General features: G+C 34.2%; 1 protein-coding gene across 1 annotated transcript in view; it reads right to left on the bottom strand.

Moving 5' to 3' along the window:
* Positions 1 to 12,888, bottom strand: part of RYR3 (ryanodine receptor 3) — a gene marked incomplete at both ends in the record, with an annotated part of 192,527 nt that overhangs the window by 98,387 nt on the left and 81,252 nt on the right. Inside the window, 14 exons of the mRNA XM_084208173.1 lie at positions 1,059 to 1,224; positions 1,662 to 1,822; positions 2,187 to 2,223; positions 2,785 to 2,969; positions 4,117 to 4,325; positions 5,769 to 5,943; positions 6,588 to 6,793; positions 6,891 to 7,038; positions 7,473 to 7,632; positions 8,934 to 9,017; positions 9,444 to 9,547; positions 9,975 to 10,079; positions 10,280 to 10,496; positions 12,224 to 12,416. Of these exons, the coding sequence (XP_084064299.1) occupies positions 1,059 to 1,224; positions 1,662 to 1,822; positions 2,187 to 2,223; positions 2,785 to 2,969; positions 4,117 to 4,325; positions 5,769 to 5,943; positions 6,588 to 6,793; positions 6,891 to 7,038; positions 7,473 to 7,632; positions 8,934 to 9,017; positions 9,444 to 9,547; positions 9,975 to 10,079; positions 10,280 to 10,496; positions 12,224 to 12,416 (2,150 nt within the window). The remainder of the gene's footprint in view (positions 1 to 1,058; positions 1,225 to 1,661; positions 1,823 to 2,186; positions 2,224 to 2,784; positions 2,970 to 4,116; positions 4,326 to 5,768; positions 5,944 to 6,587; positions 6,794 to 6,890; positions 7,039 to 7,472; positions 7,633 to 8,933; positions 9,018 to 9,443; positions 9,548 to 9,974; positions 10,080 to 10,279; positions 10,497 to 12,223; positions 12,417 to 12,888) is intronic.

The following is a 12,888-nucleotide window of genomic DNA, read 5'->3' as shown; positions in this document are numbered from 1 at the left end:
AAGAAGAACAGCTAAAGGCTGTCCATGAAAAACCCACAAACATCCACTACAAAGAAGCTCACCAAAGCTTCATGGGTTTACTCAGAAGCTTTCGTGTTGATTTGTATCTGGTTAGAAAAACAACAAAGCAGTGCTTAAGCACTTTAACCACCTGTTTGCTTTTGCCAGCGTGCTGACATTCAACATTCTCCAGCTTGGCACTGAAGTTACTGACCACTATTACAAAATATTCCAAAATTGCAATTACTACATAACCTCCCACCCCCATCTAGAGGCTGTGTGCGGCCCTGCCACATTGGTTTCCAATGGAGTCAGTATAAAAGTTCCATTAAATCTAGTTAAATAACACTCCAGTTTTGTCTGCATTACCCGTTTGAGGGGCTGACATAGAAGAAAACAAAGAATTGTTGCTAATACTGGACAACCTCTTCCACAGGGAGTGCTTTACTATGGACAACTGATCCAACTGAGAGGAAATCTCAACAATCTGGTGCTGAAAACTCCTGTCAACCACTGATCCATTTTTGAAATGACACCATGTTTTGATGGTATTAGTAGCATTTTGGGCCCACGCTGTTTATTTTGGCTTTCTGCATTAATGCATATTTGAATTTTAGGTTTTGAAACTTATCAAATCACAAGGTCACCAAATCACAGCTATCTGCAGAAGATACAAACCCTGGTAATAATGAACTAAATCTTTCTTCTTAATTCATATCAAAAATTATGTCTAAAGTCTAATTTTGACCTTCTGCTATTTATATTTATTTCCCCTTTATTGTATAACAGATTCAGTTGAAAAAACAATTTAAAGAATTAACTCTATTAATCTAGATTCTGAACCACACAGAGATGTAGAAAAAATATTTATCCAAACATATTGAAACAACTCAAAAAACATTGCCTTACAAGGAGTGAGAGAAAAAGAGGGATAAACCAGAATGATATAGGAAAACATGTTATCATCACACAAACAGTGTCCAGTTAGATTTCTGGAAAAGAGAAGCAGCATAAAAACAAGAATCTTACTAGATAGCTTCCTGAAAATTTGATAATACCTGATAACAAGTGCCAAGCTCTCTTCCATTGGCTGTGAATGAGACCATTCCAGTAGCCAGGTCAACAAAGCATCCAATTTCTATATCAACATTACTGCGACCTGATCTCTGGGAATTAGCAATTGCATCTCCTCCCCAAACCATGTAGCAGTTGCTGCGCTTCACACTGAAAGAGCAACAAGAGCAAAGCATAGGTCACTCTGAACTTGGTGGAAACACTTTTCAGAGGAAGAATACTTTTTTTTCCTTTTTCATAGTTATGAAAAGATTTCACAGGCTTCTGTGTGCACTTGTAAGTTAGAGTTAAACAAACTGCTTCATCCACAGGGAGTAAATACAGATATTAGATTAAAGAAGCATCTTTCATTTAAAATTCTTTCCAAAAGAAATTTTCTTTGCAACAGAACATTAATGATAAATTCACTTTAACTTGTCTACCTAAAACACATTAATATATAAATGAGCACAGAAAATTGATACTCCATAATCAATTTTTTTATTAGTTTAAATTAATGTTTAAAATATCATCAAACTTATGAACATCTGATTTTTAAACAACAGTATTAAAACAAAAACTTTAATATACTATAAAGAATTCCTTACCTTTCATGAACTCTGCCTCTCTCATCACCTAAAGTAACTGTCACTGTACAATTTTTGTTTAGGTCAAAATTCTCACTGTAAAAATGATAGTCTGGTGTTACCCAGCCAACCCAGACAGAGGATGGGTCTTGACCAGCAAATATCCGTAGTGAGTAAAAATACTGAAAGGAGGAAAAGACCATATTAGTAATAGAAATTTAAAGTATTTTATCAAAGAATAATCAAATCTCCTATATACCAAACTTCATTAATAGTAATTCACATTCTTCTTAAAATACTTGAAGTACTTAAAAAGTAATTTTAAATACTCTTAAATTTATAAAAACAGACTAGTGTTTTAAGGTTTATATTTACACAAGTTGCAAATCATGCAGCTCTGTACATCATTATTTCTAAAGAGTGTTATATCATAAAATATTATTAGAAAGGCTTCTTTCAATGGATTGATTTCTAATGAACTTGTTGCTACACATAAATCTACTTCAAAACTCCAGAAGAACTAAGCATCTCAACATATGTACTTACTGTAGTAGAAGGAGGTGCAATTTCTTGGCTGTGCTTTCTACAGATTAAGGAGAATAAGTAAATAATTAAAAAAAAAAAAAGTCGTAAAAAAATTAGTCATTATTAGGCTAAGTATTAAGTATCCTTAAAAGCTAACTACTGTAAGCTAGCTAACTAGCTAACCAGCTTTGCTTGGTACTGAGTATGCATTAGCAAAGACTGTACAGGACACAAATATGCAAGTAAAATAGTTGATTGAAATTAAGGTAGAGAGTGGGAGAAGAGGCAGATTTACAGCAGTTACATAAAGACACAGGTGCAGCACCCATTAATACCCAGTATCTTTAAAAACCTGTCCCACAATCTTTTTTCTTTTAATGAATTAGGCTGGTTTTCCAGCCTAGCTTTTGCAAATCATAATAATTCAGAAAAAATTGGAGCTGCTTAGGCAAAGATCTATAGACCTTGTGATGGACCTATTTAAAAAAGGTTCTCTCTTGTCTTTTTATGGTAATCTGTTCTTAGTGCACAGAAATTTTGAGTATACAATAATAAAGAATAATATAACAATACATTTACACTGAAAGCATGAAGTAGGATAACCAAATCCAAGTCTAACCGTTTTTGGAAAACATCAGAGGAGGCGTTTTCCACACCCATGCCAAAGTTGAATGATGAGTGGAACTCAATGGGCATACTCAAACGACAATATATCATGTCTGAATTGCTGTTCTGTGTACCAAATGTTTTGTGAGTCACTTTTAACCGAGGTGGACTCTCAATGGTCCCATCAATTCTCCATATCTAAAAATAAACAGAAATATTTTTAAATAAGTCTATCAAAAAATGCTGAAAACTCCCATTAAGCAACTAGAGGATGAGAAAATTGAAAGAGCAAACGTAAATTTTTCGTAATTAAATTATGCAGCTTTGTTCTCTGACACTGAATTTAACCTGACAAGCAAGGGAATCAACAGATTCAGTATATCCTGACTACAGTAAATATTTTCAAAATGTTCCAGTCAGGAGTAAAAAAAAAAAAAAAAAAATTTAAAATATATTTTATTAAACGAATTCACTTTGAGTACAAAAGTCATTGAAAAACTACATCACAAGAATCAGTAATTTTCCACCACAATGGGAAGAAAAATCAATTAGAATTGTTCAGAGGGTCATTATGGACTTTGCATCTGATATTACTTTCCCATGAGCTGAAAAAGTGCATTTTCAAATTCAGTGATAGGAACATTTCAAAAACTTTTAAAGACAGGAATACTGATGAAATAATTCTGGCAAAATAAAAAAAAAAGCTGAAATATTTCAGTTGGAATTCAGTGATATTTTCAGAGACAATCATTAAAGAATAATTGGCTATGCCTAAATTAAAGTAAATGGCCTAGATAGATTGTAATGAAAAATCTCCTCAGGAACTCAAACATAACATTTTGGAATATATTAATTTGAAACAATTTATAGAAAAGACAGAATATATTATTCTGCTCTAGGATAGATTTGTTAGGGAGTTTTGGAATTCCTATCACTGGTGCATCACAATGAAAGAATCTGTGACACCACATGTACACTTAAATATCCTCAGACTGCAGTTGAATAATTTTCAGATATTTAAGAAAAAATTATAGTAGAGAAGGTTTAGAAAGTGAAAGTGCATGTAAGATAGAATATAAGAAGACCCCCATAACTCACATGTTTCCAGCAGCTAACCCCAACCTAAATTAAGTCATATAATAAACCAGATAGGTATATCCATAGGAATCCATACTACCATAAATGAAAAAGGAGATAGACAAGAACATCTGGAATTATCTAAGAGTTACTTAATAGAGTAATATGACAAACTATCTGATGACAGTAAGTATTAGTAAGGGTTTAATGTCTCAGCTTGCTAAACAAACAATCGTTGAACAGGTGTCTCCCTGACATGTAATGTTACCTTAATGTGAGGATGATTTTTTGGCACATTGACAAAGGTTGGTAAGCGTTTACTAAACCACATAGCAACATCTCGGTTCATGTTAACAGCAAAAGGTTCAAAACCTTCTTGGAGGCCACACATCGTATAGTACTTGAATGTACTGGCATCCATTCCAAGGTTCATGCGACCAATCTGAGATAGGCCCAGTGCACAAATCGGAACAAAACCTAAAGAAAAAAAACCAACAAAAATTAATAACTTAGTTTAAAACTAGACATTCTTTATACTCAATCCATCTAATGCGAACTAAACTTTAGCTCCTACAAGTAATGCACACAAAGAAGTGATGACAGTAGCAAGGATTTGAAGCCACCTTAAATACTAATGTCTGAGTTTAATATAATTGCTACCAAAACCCCTGAGAACCGCACTATCACATTTATAATTGTTATCTTTCTCATTTTTAGACTTATAAACATGCCTTTATACAACAAGCTGGTCACTGGAAGCCAGCCTTGGTTAGATCAAAGTTATTAACAGAAGTTAAATACGGTTTCTGAGGGCACAAAATTTTCAAAAGGACTTTGAGATGAGGTTCAAGTATCTCAATGCATTTCTTTAAAATTTACTTTATCATCAGCAGGTACAGTTGCTTTTTTGCCAGCCGTCATTCCTCCATCATTCACAATGGACTAATACACACTCCTTGAGCGCTAGCATTTTATGACTCAACTCTGATCTCCAACACATTTAGACAGGGATGAAAGGCTGTTGACCTATTTCACCATTTCCCAAAAAAAACCCCAGAATCTTTGGAGCAAGATTAGGGAAAAGCCAACAGTTCAACCTGTAAAGGAGAGATTTTCTCTCCTGAATTTTGAGACTTCCGTACAGCTTTGTTAAGGCAGTCCCTCATTCTTTACCTTTATAAAAACTCTGTCAACAGTAAGATCAAAGAGCAGTGAGCAACTGCGAAGTTTTCTGGCAATTACTAACAGGTATGAAGCTATTACTGGTTGGAGGAGATACACTTACAAAGAAAAAGTAAATGAAAACATAAAACAAAGCAGTTTGAAAATATTCCCCAACTCTTTTACTACAGTCATGTAGATACTATTTTTTTTTTTTTTGAAAAACCAAAGGTCAAAACCAGAAGAGGAAAAATATCACAGGAAAATAGGATATTTGGATAAGTTATGAATAGGAGAGAGAAAGAAAATAAAGATTAGACTCATGTTGCAAAGATCTTTCTTTTGATGTAGACTCTCACCGCACAGTACTTGTGTTGTCCTTCAGACATGAACCTAGTATGTTTACAGTCCAGTGAGATTATCAGAGACTACATTTTCAGGTTTTGGAAATTTTTAAGGATGCTTATTATTACCACTGCTTCTTAGCACTGAATTCCTGAAAGAAAGCCTAGCAACAGTGAGAAAATTTATCCACTCAGCTGAAACCACATTAATGTGGTTAAAGGAGAAAAGAAATTCAGTTTGTGCCACACAAGCACTCTCAAAATAAATTTTTATGGAGTTAATGTATAGCACAGTCTGAAGGCTCATATCAGTGGAATATGATTTCTCAGCTCACTGAGTGAAGACAGACTAGTTTTTCTGTTTGTTTTATTATTTTGTCTTCCAATAATAGTGTGACTTTAAAGGGGAAGTTACCATTTTCTATTCCGAAGTCAGCAAATGCGAGTTCTGAACCTTTACTGGTTATAAGCAACTCTCCATTCAGAGTAAAGATGATTGACTTGTCATCCAAGTTTATCATACAACCAACCACATCTCCTGGTTGCCAGCTTCGTCCAAAGAATCCGCTGCCTTGATGCCAACACTGGCCCTAAATTTTAAACCAAGGAAATAAATACAGTGCTAAAATTAAAAAGTAAATACAGAATAAATAAAGAAATGCAGATATTTTATTTTCCGGGATCTTAAAGTAATTTGAAAACATCTGATCATGACTTTTGCCTTAGAGATAACAGGGACATAGACTAAGGCATCCTAACTTCAGCAATTTGGAACCTGATAACTACTGTTCACTGGATTCAACTTCTTACACACAGGGTTATCCTTCTGGTCCTTTAGGAGTCAACCTTGGGAAGAAGGTACACACAGAAAGCAGAAAAATAGAAAAAAGAAAACAAACTGTGGTTCTCTTAGTTAATGAAGAACCTTTTTTTGATTTTTGTAAAACACCACATATAAAAAATGGAAGTGAATGCTGTATCTTGTTTATAATCATGACAGACTTCTGTACTGGGCATAGCCTAGGAAGATACATATAAACCAACACTTCTTTGTTAGCATAATCTCATGACAGAACTAAAATGGAGGTACTATCCAGTGGGAAACAGAGCTCAGAGATATGTTTATACAAATCAAAAACATGCTGGTAGTTGATGTTGAGTACACAGAGGAAACGTATGTTGTAGTTCTCTGTCTAGCCTGTTTGTAGATCAAAAGGGGTTAAGGTGTACTGACTTTGCTTCCTTCAAATACAAATGCTTGGTCATCAGCTCCCAGCTCTATGTCAGGTCGACAGCCTGGCCTGGCCCAGCCAACACGCATGTCTCCACCTGTCACAGCTTCAAACTCAAAGTACCACTTTCCAGACGTCACTGCATAGGATTGTTCTACTCTGAAAAATCGGATCTTGTCAATGCTGACTTTTTCCACTGTTTGGTCAGCTGCAAAAATAAACAGAGGAAAAAAGGCCCTCTTTTAGTAATAAAACAAAACCATAAATGTCACTTTAAAAGACTATTATTCTTATTGAATACATACCTATCTCTTGGTCAGGCGGCTCAATACTATAGCCATAGCCTGCAAATGTTCTGACAGCTTCACGGAGGCTGTCTCTGTTTGATTTTTTAGTACGTTCATCTAATAATGCATATGGCACTAGGCGAGGATTACGTTTGTTCTTAAGATCCTGAAAGGGATTATAAAAAACAACAAGAAGAAAAGTCTGTTTAGACATCACAAAGACTTTGAATAGTGACACAGAGTATAATTTGGCATCATGTAATGACTACAGAAGAGAAGCAGCATTAATGAAGAAGAGTTCTATGAATGCAAGCTCAATTAATTATCTGATAATAATACTGAAAACCTAAATACAAGAATGAAGGAGAAGGGTGGAAATATATTCTCATACATCCAGCAGCTGCAACCATACAGGTCTGACAATCCAGGCCTTTATATGTAGGGCTTCTTATCCTGCTCCTAACCCCCTCTGGCTTTTCCAATTATTACAGGACAGCCAGTATTTGTCATCTTAACTAACACTCCCTCTCAAATGATGTTCTGGAAGAAAAAAATCTCACATTCTTTACTTATTCCAAATGCATGTAAAGAAGTTCCTACCTGTTGAATGCCATAGGTCCATCCTTGCTTTATTCTATCTTTTGCCCATACATTATGAGCATTTTCTGCTAGTTTGTCAACTAGAAATTCCTGAGCAGGTAACAATTTCACTTCAGAAAGATCAAGAGGGGCAGGTTTATATCCATTTGACATCATGTAACTGTAAGTCAACAAAGCAAAACAGAGAGTCAAGATATCCCAGTTATGGTATTTAAATCTTTCTATGAGGCATTCATAGGGTGGAAATCACTATCTCTCTCCACTTTTTAATCTCCTGCTCTCCCTGTTTCTTTGCAAAAATCTTCCTTTCTGTTTGGTAATTGACTGGATATAAATTGGATTCTAGCCATCTAGACCATCTCATTTTCCACCTACTTGCACAATAACTAATTAAATGTGACTCAGATTTACATGCTTAAATGGTTGCTATAAAGCAACAAAATTTTTAATTGAATGTCTACTTTATATATATATATGTATTTTTCATTTAAACATTTCAATTAATTTCTATTTTAAAGAGCTGTATGATGACTTCTAATGAAACGCTCTTATGTATCACCAAGAATGGTATTTTAATAACCTATTCTGTAAGGACTACACTACCATTTTTTCCAACAGAAGAAAAAAGTTTAACTATTGTTCTTGCCACTTTTTGACTGAATAAAAAGTTTAGTAATATTTCTAATTTTTTAAAGTTTAGCAGCCATTATCTTCTCCAACCCTTCCATATTGTATACAGACAACCTGCCCTTTTAGACGTATTCAGATTCTCTTTTGCTCAAGTCAGGTAGTTTCCATTAATTAGGATATTTCATATAGGCAATAGGTATTTTAACAAGAGAATAATAGCAAACCAGTATTATGATAGACTGTCTGCAGTATGAACCTTGAGAAAAGGTCTATTTTACTTTTTTTAATTAAGGCCAGCAATTGGATGAAGATTACCATCTCTCACTATAAAGCTATGTCTTTTATCGCTCACTTTAAATAACTGACTTTGTTTCTCATGGATAACTTTCTTTCAGGAAAAAAAGACATATGCTGGGTTGATAAACTGATGTAAAATGGCCAGCGTCCAACTTGCTGTTTCTGTCTCCTATGGTAAAGTGGTAAACTCTCTTTCAAGTAAATAGATTTACCATCCTGTGAATAGACTGTTCTTTACTATGAGACAGAAAAGCACTGCAATGTTGTATTTAACTTTGGAGTCTCTGTTCTAGGGTGATGTAACACTTCTAGAATTGCCCATAAGTGACTGTTTCTGCCTCTCAACAGCTTCAGGAGGTGATATAGCACAGCAGTATTCACATTCCAGCATCACAGCCAAGTCAAGGCCTAACCAGAGATCTGTAAGACCTTATCATGTATGGGGTTCATATCCAGTAAACTTTAAATGAAGTTAAAATAATTTGTATTTATAATAAATAATATAATATGCAACTGTTACCATAAGGTACATACTTTTTAGGAAGTTTGACTTTTTTAAGATCTTCCTCAGCTGCTGGATGAGCATGAACAATGTGACATCCAAGGGCCAAAAGGGTTCTGGCATAAAAGTGGCATTAGTTAAACACAACATTATAGTTCTCATGCATTGCAAAAATACGCAGAAGAAATTATATTTAAAAACATGGAAGTAATCAAAAACAATGGTATTTAAAAACCCAAATATTTTCATTTATCAGAGATAATAAATAAGCCCTTCAAAGACTAAAAAGGCACAAATCTATGGCTTGAGATCTCTACCACTTTATTAAAACCAACAAGATTTGGTGGTGTTTTTATCTTCGTCTCTCTGTAGAGACAAAGTTTTTCTACATCAGTCTGATTGGGTTCCTGGGACTTCTAGTAAAGTTAGCAGAATATCTTTGAAGAAGATATTTGAATGGTTTTTATATCTTACAACAGTATGATGCACTTGAATAAAAATAAAATTTTAAATCTTTATTTTCTTTTCTATTTAAAGCTCACTTGAGGGTTTCAGTTGACATTTGTAGATTATAATTCTTCTCTGTCTCAGGCAGTTTTGAGAATTCCACAAGACAAGGATGATGCCTTTTATTATCATCCCGTATCTGCAAAAGAATAGCAGAAAAGAGTACTTTCCTGATGGAATCAAGAATCACAGTAAAAACCCAGTAAATTCTTTGCAGTAATGAAATCAATATAAGCAATACCATTTATCTTTGTTCAGTGACAGCAACTCATAACTATAAAAATTTCCTTTTCCCATGATTCACTTATAATGAACATGATAAATAATCCTCCATAGCTAATGAAATTAAAAAAACCCAAAACAAATGAATTTGAGGAATTTGAATGTTTGAAAAGTCACCAAAAAGTTAATACCACTGTCTCCTTCCAGCTTACATGGTCACCTGTTTTTGGTAATGTATAAACCATCATTGCATACCCTATTCATATTCCAAGTCAAGGTTTGGGCTAGTAGGAGACTTAACCTAACACAGGTGACTATACCCAGACAGGTCATTCAAAACATACCTTGCCATATGTCCAGCCCAGTTCTATTTTATTCATTCCCCATAGTTCATGGATATTTTCAGCTAGTTTGTCCCTGATCTTTTCAAGATGAAAAGGAAGAGCAATCTAAGGAAAGAGCATAACAATTCCAGAAGTAAGAAGAGGTTTCAGCTACCACGCCTTGTACATCCAAGATCACCTAGTTTAGTTAGTACATCACAACAAGCAATTGAAGAATTGCTAAGAAAGAGGTAAGATTTTATATTGTGAATTTACGTTTTGAATAGACATAAGTTATAGATCCCATTATTGCAAATTTCACGTACCTGACTGGTGTCTATTGGACAAGGGATAAAAGAAGCTTGAGAGAGAAATTGTGTTGTACCCAACAAATCTCTCACTCCTTCAAAATCTCTTTTGTATTCTTTGACTGGTTCCAATTTCATCTTCTCTTTTGGAAGCAATGCCTCATAACAGGGAGCATAGCCAGCAGGAGGGAGAAATTTAAACTCTCCATGACGTCCACCCAACAAGAAACGAACTCTGTGCAATTTTCAATGAAGCAGTTAGACTCTTAAATAATCAGCATATACAACCATTATGAATAAATAGTATAGAAGCCTAAGCATTTGTTTTACTACCAATTACAAAAATGCATGTGTGCTTCATGTTTTGGTAAATACCAAAGGGTTACCAACCATTCATACTAGCAGATACTGTCAGTGAAACCATCATCTACCCACTATATTTTGAAAATTTGTTTTGGCCACAGCAAACCTAATTATTTAATATAGTGGGATATTGAAATATTTCTCACTTAAAATCAAATGGTTGTAAGTTGTGATTTTTTAAATGGATTTAAGGGATTTGGAAAAACAAATCTAATTTAGATTGGACTGTTACGATAAAAATACTATTGGGACTATTGATACATAACTTGAAAGTTTTAAAGTTACATCTCAGTGAACACATGCAGGCAGTTTGGCATATGAGAGAAATTAAAAAAACCACTAAAACCTTAATACATTAAGAAAGCAAACAATATTATACTGAATATTCCAACTGGGAATGAGTTCCAGAAGCTCAACTAAGATTCTTTGCAAACCCCTAAAATGTTCTTTTTCTCCTCAGGTATAGATTTGTCATATAAATTTAAGAATATACCAGGAAAAACAACTAAGACAAGAACTATGCAGCCAGCATACTTTGGTGCTCAAGTGAGTGAACTCTAGAGGTAAGCAAACACTAAAAACAAGAAAAGAATCCTGTTATCTCTAGGAATTAGCCCCTACATCTTTTGTGACAGAGTGACCATAAGCCTATAGGAATATTAGAACAAATCAACGTATTTTGTTCACATTTTTAAAAAGATGAAAGACCCCAGAACACCCTCCTTAACTCATGAACTCAGGATTCCCATGTAAAAGTATTTTCTCTGGTAGTAATAGACACAGATGACAACATACATCTGCTGTTAACATCAGTTATAATGTTACTATAAGCTACAAAGAAAAGTGCTCTCACAAAATATTAAAGCAACATCAAATAAGAATGAAAAAAAAAGAAAATATTACACCAATGTTGGCAGATTTCTTACAGTAAAAAGTAATGAATATTTTCAAAAGCTTTGTATTAATGCAGCTGCATAGTAGGGTCACTCCAGGGGAATAAATGAAATTTATTTACTAAATCTTTGCCAGCCCTCCTTTATTCTGCTTGATTCTTCAGGAGATTTTCTGAATTCATTGAACATAGACAACCATATAAATTGCACACACTAAGTTTGAATCAGTATTTTAGCTACAGATGAGGTAAGAAATAGGGAATATTAGTAAAGAGATTCCAAAACTGCTTCTCATCAGTTCTGTTTCCTACTGTGAACACAGTATCAGTTTCCATGATGATTTAGGTTTATTTACTCCCTGCTGAGAAAGCCAGTGAGAACCTTAATTAGTGCAAAATATGGTGCTGCATTTCTAACATGCTTTTTTCACTGATAATTGGAATGAAACAAAATTAATTTCCCTTAGGTCACCAAATACTCATAAAATAATACTGTCCAGACATTGTGACTTGATCAAATAGTTTACAGCTCACATGACACTTTTAAGTGAAATCATCACTGAACAAATCATTACTTCCCTGCCTTCCTTCCAGCTGCTATTTGGACAGAACCGAAGCAGCAAAACAGAATAAATCATACTAGAAGTTGGACAATATTTTGTGTGATAAGACAGCAATGAAAGCAACTCAAATTAAGTTGTACTTACTTTACACCTGCTGACAAGCTTACGACAGGGAAGAAAAACCCTTCTGTACTGAAGTTCTCAAACATTCCCTGTACAGGCTGTCCATTAATGCGGAAGGAAATGCTGGGTACACCTAAATCCAAGCAGCAGCTAACCACATCATCTGATGCTAATAAATGCTGATTGACAGATGCTACAGCTCTGGGTACCCGACCTAGGACAAAAGTATTCAGGAATCAGAATATTTAGGCAGGTTTGATTTTTAAAAATTATTTACTCAGCCATTTCCAATAGAGTAGGCTGAAAATACCTCTTATTCTTCTCTGAAAAAAGATAATTTCTGACACTGGATAATTGTCCAGTAGTGTTGGAATAAAATATTGAATTTTTTGTGTCTGCACATACATACTTTATATACAAAACTCAATGCTAGAACAATTTTAATATAATTGATAAAGGAAACACTCTCAGATCATGAATTACTAGCATTAATGTCATAAACTTTACTTCAATGTATTCATATACATTCTCATTAAAACACCTTTCATTTGCATGGCTCCACTTTGTTATTTTCAGAGCAATTAAAGAATACCTAGATGTATATGGCATTTAAAGGCAATGAGAAATATGGGGAAACTAAGGATTTTGTCTACATGCATTGAAATTTGGACATTAAAACACAGGTC

The sequence above is a fragment of the Fringilla coelebs genome, assembly GCF_963513975.1.
Source record: "Fringilla coelebs genome assembly, chromosome: 6".
Classification (NCBI taxonomy): Eukaryota; Metazoa; Chordata; class Aves; order Passeriformes; family Fringillidae; genus Fringilla; species Fringilla coelebs.
This window is presented reverse-complemented; position numbering and strand designations above follow the sequence as displayed.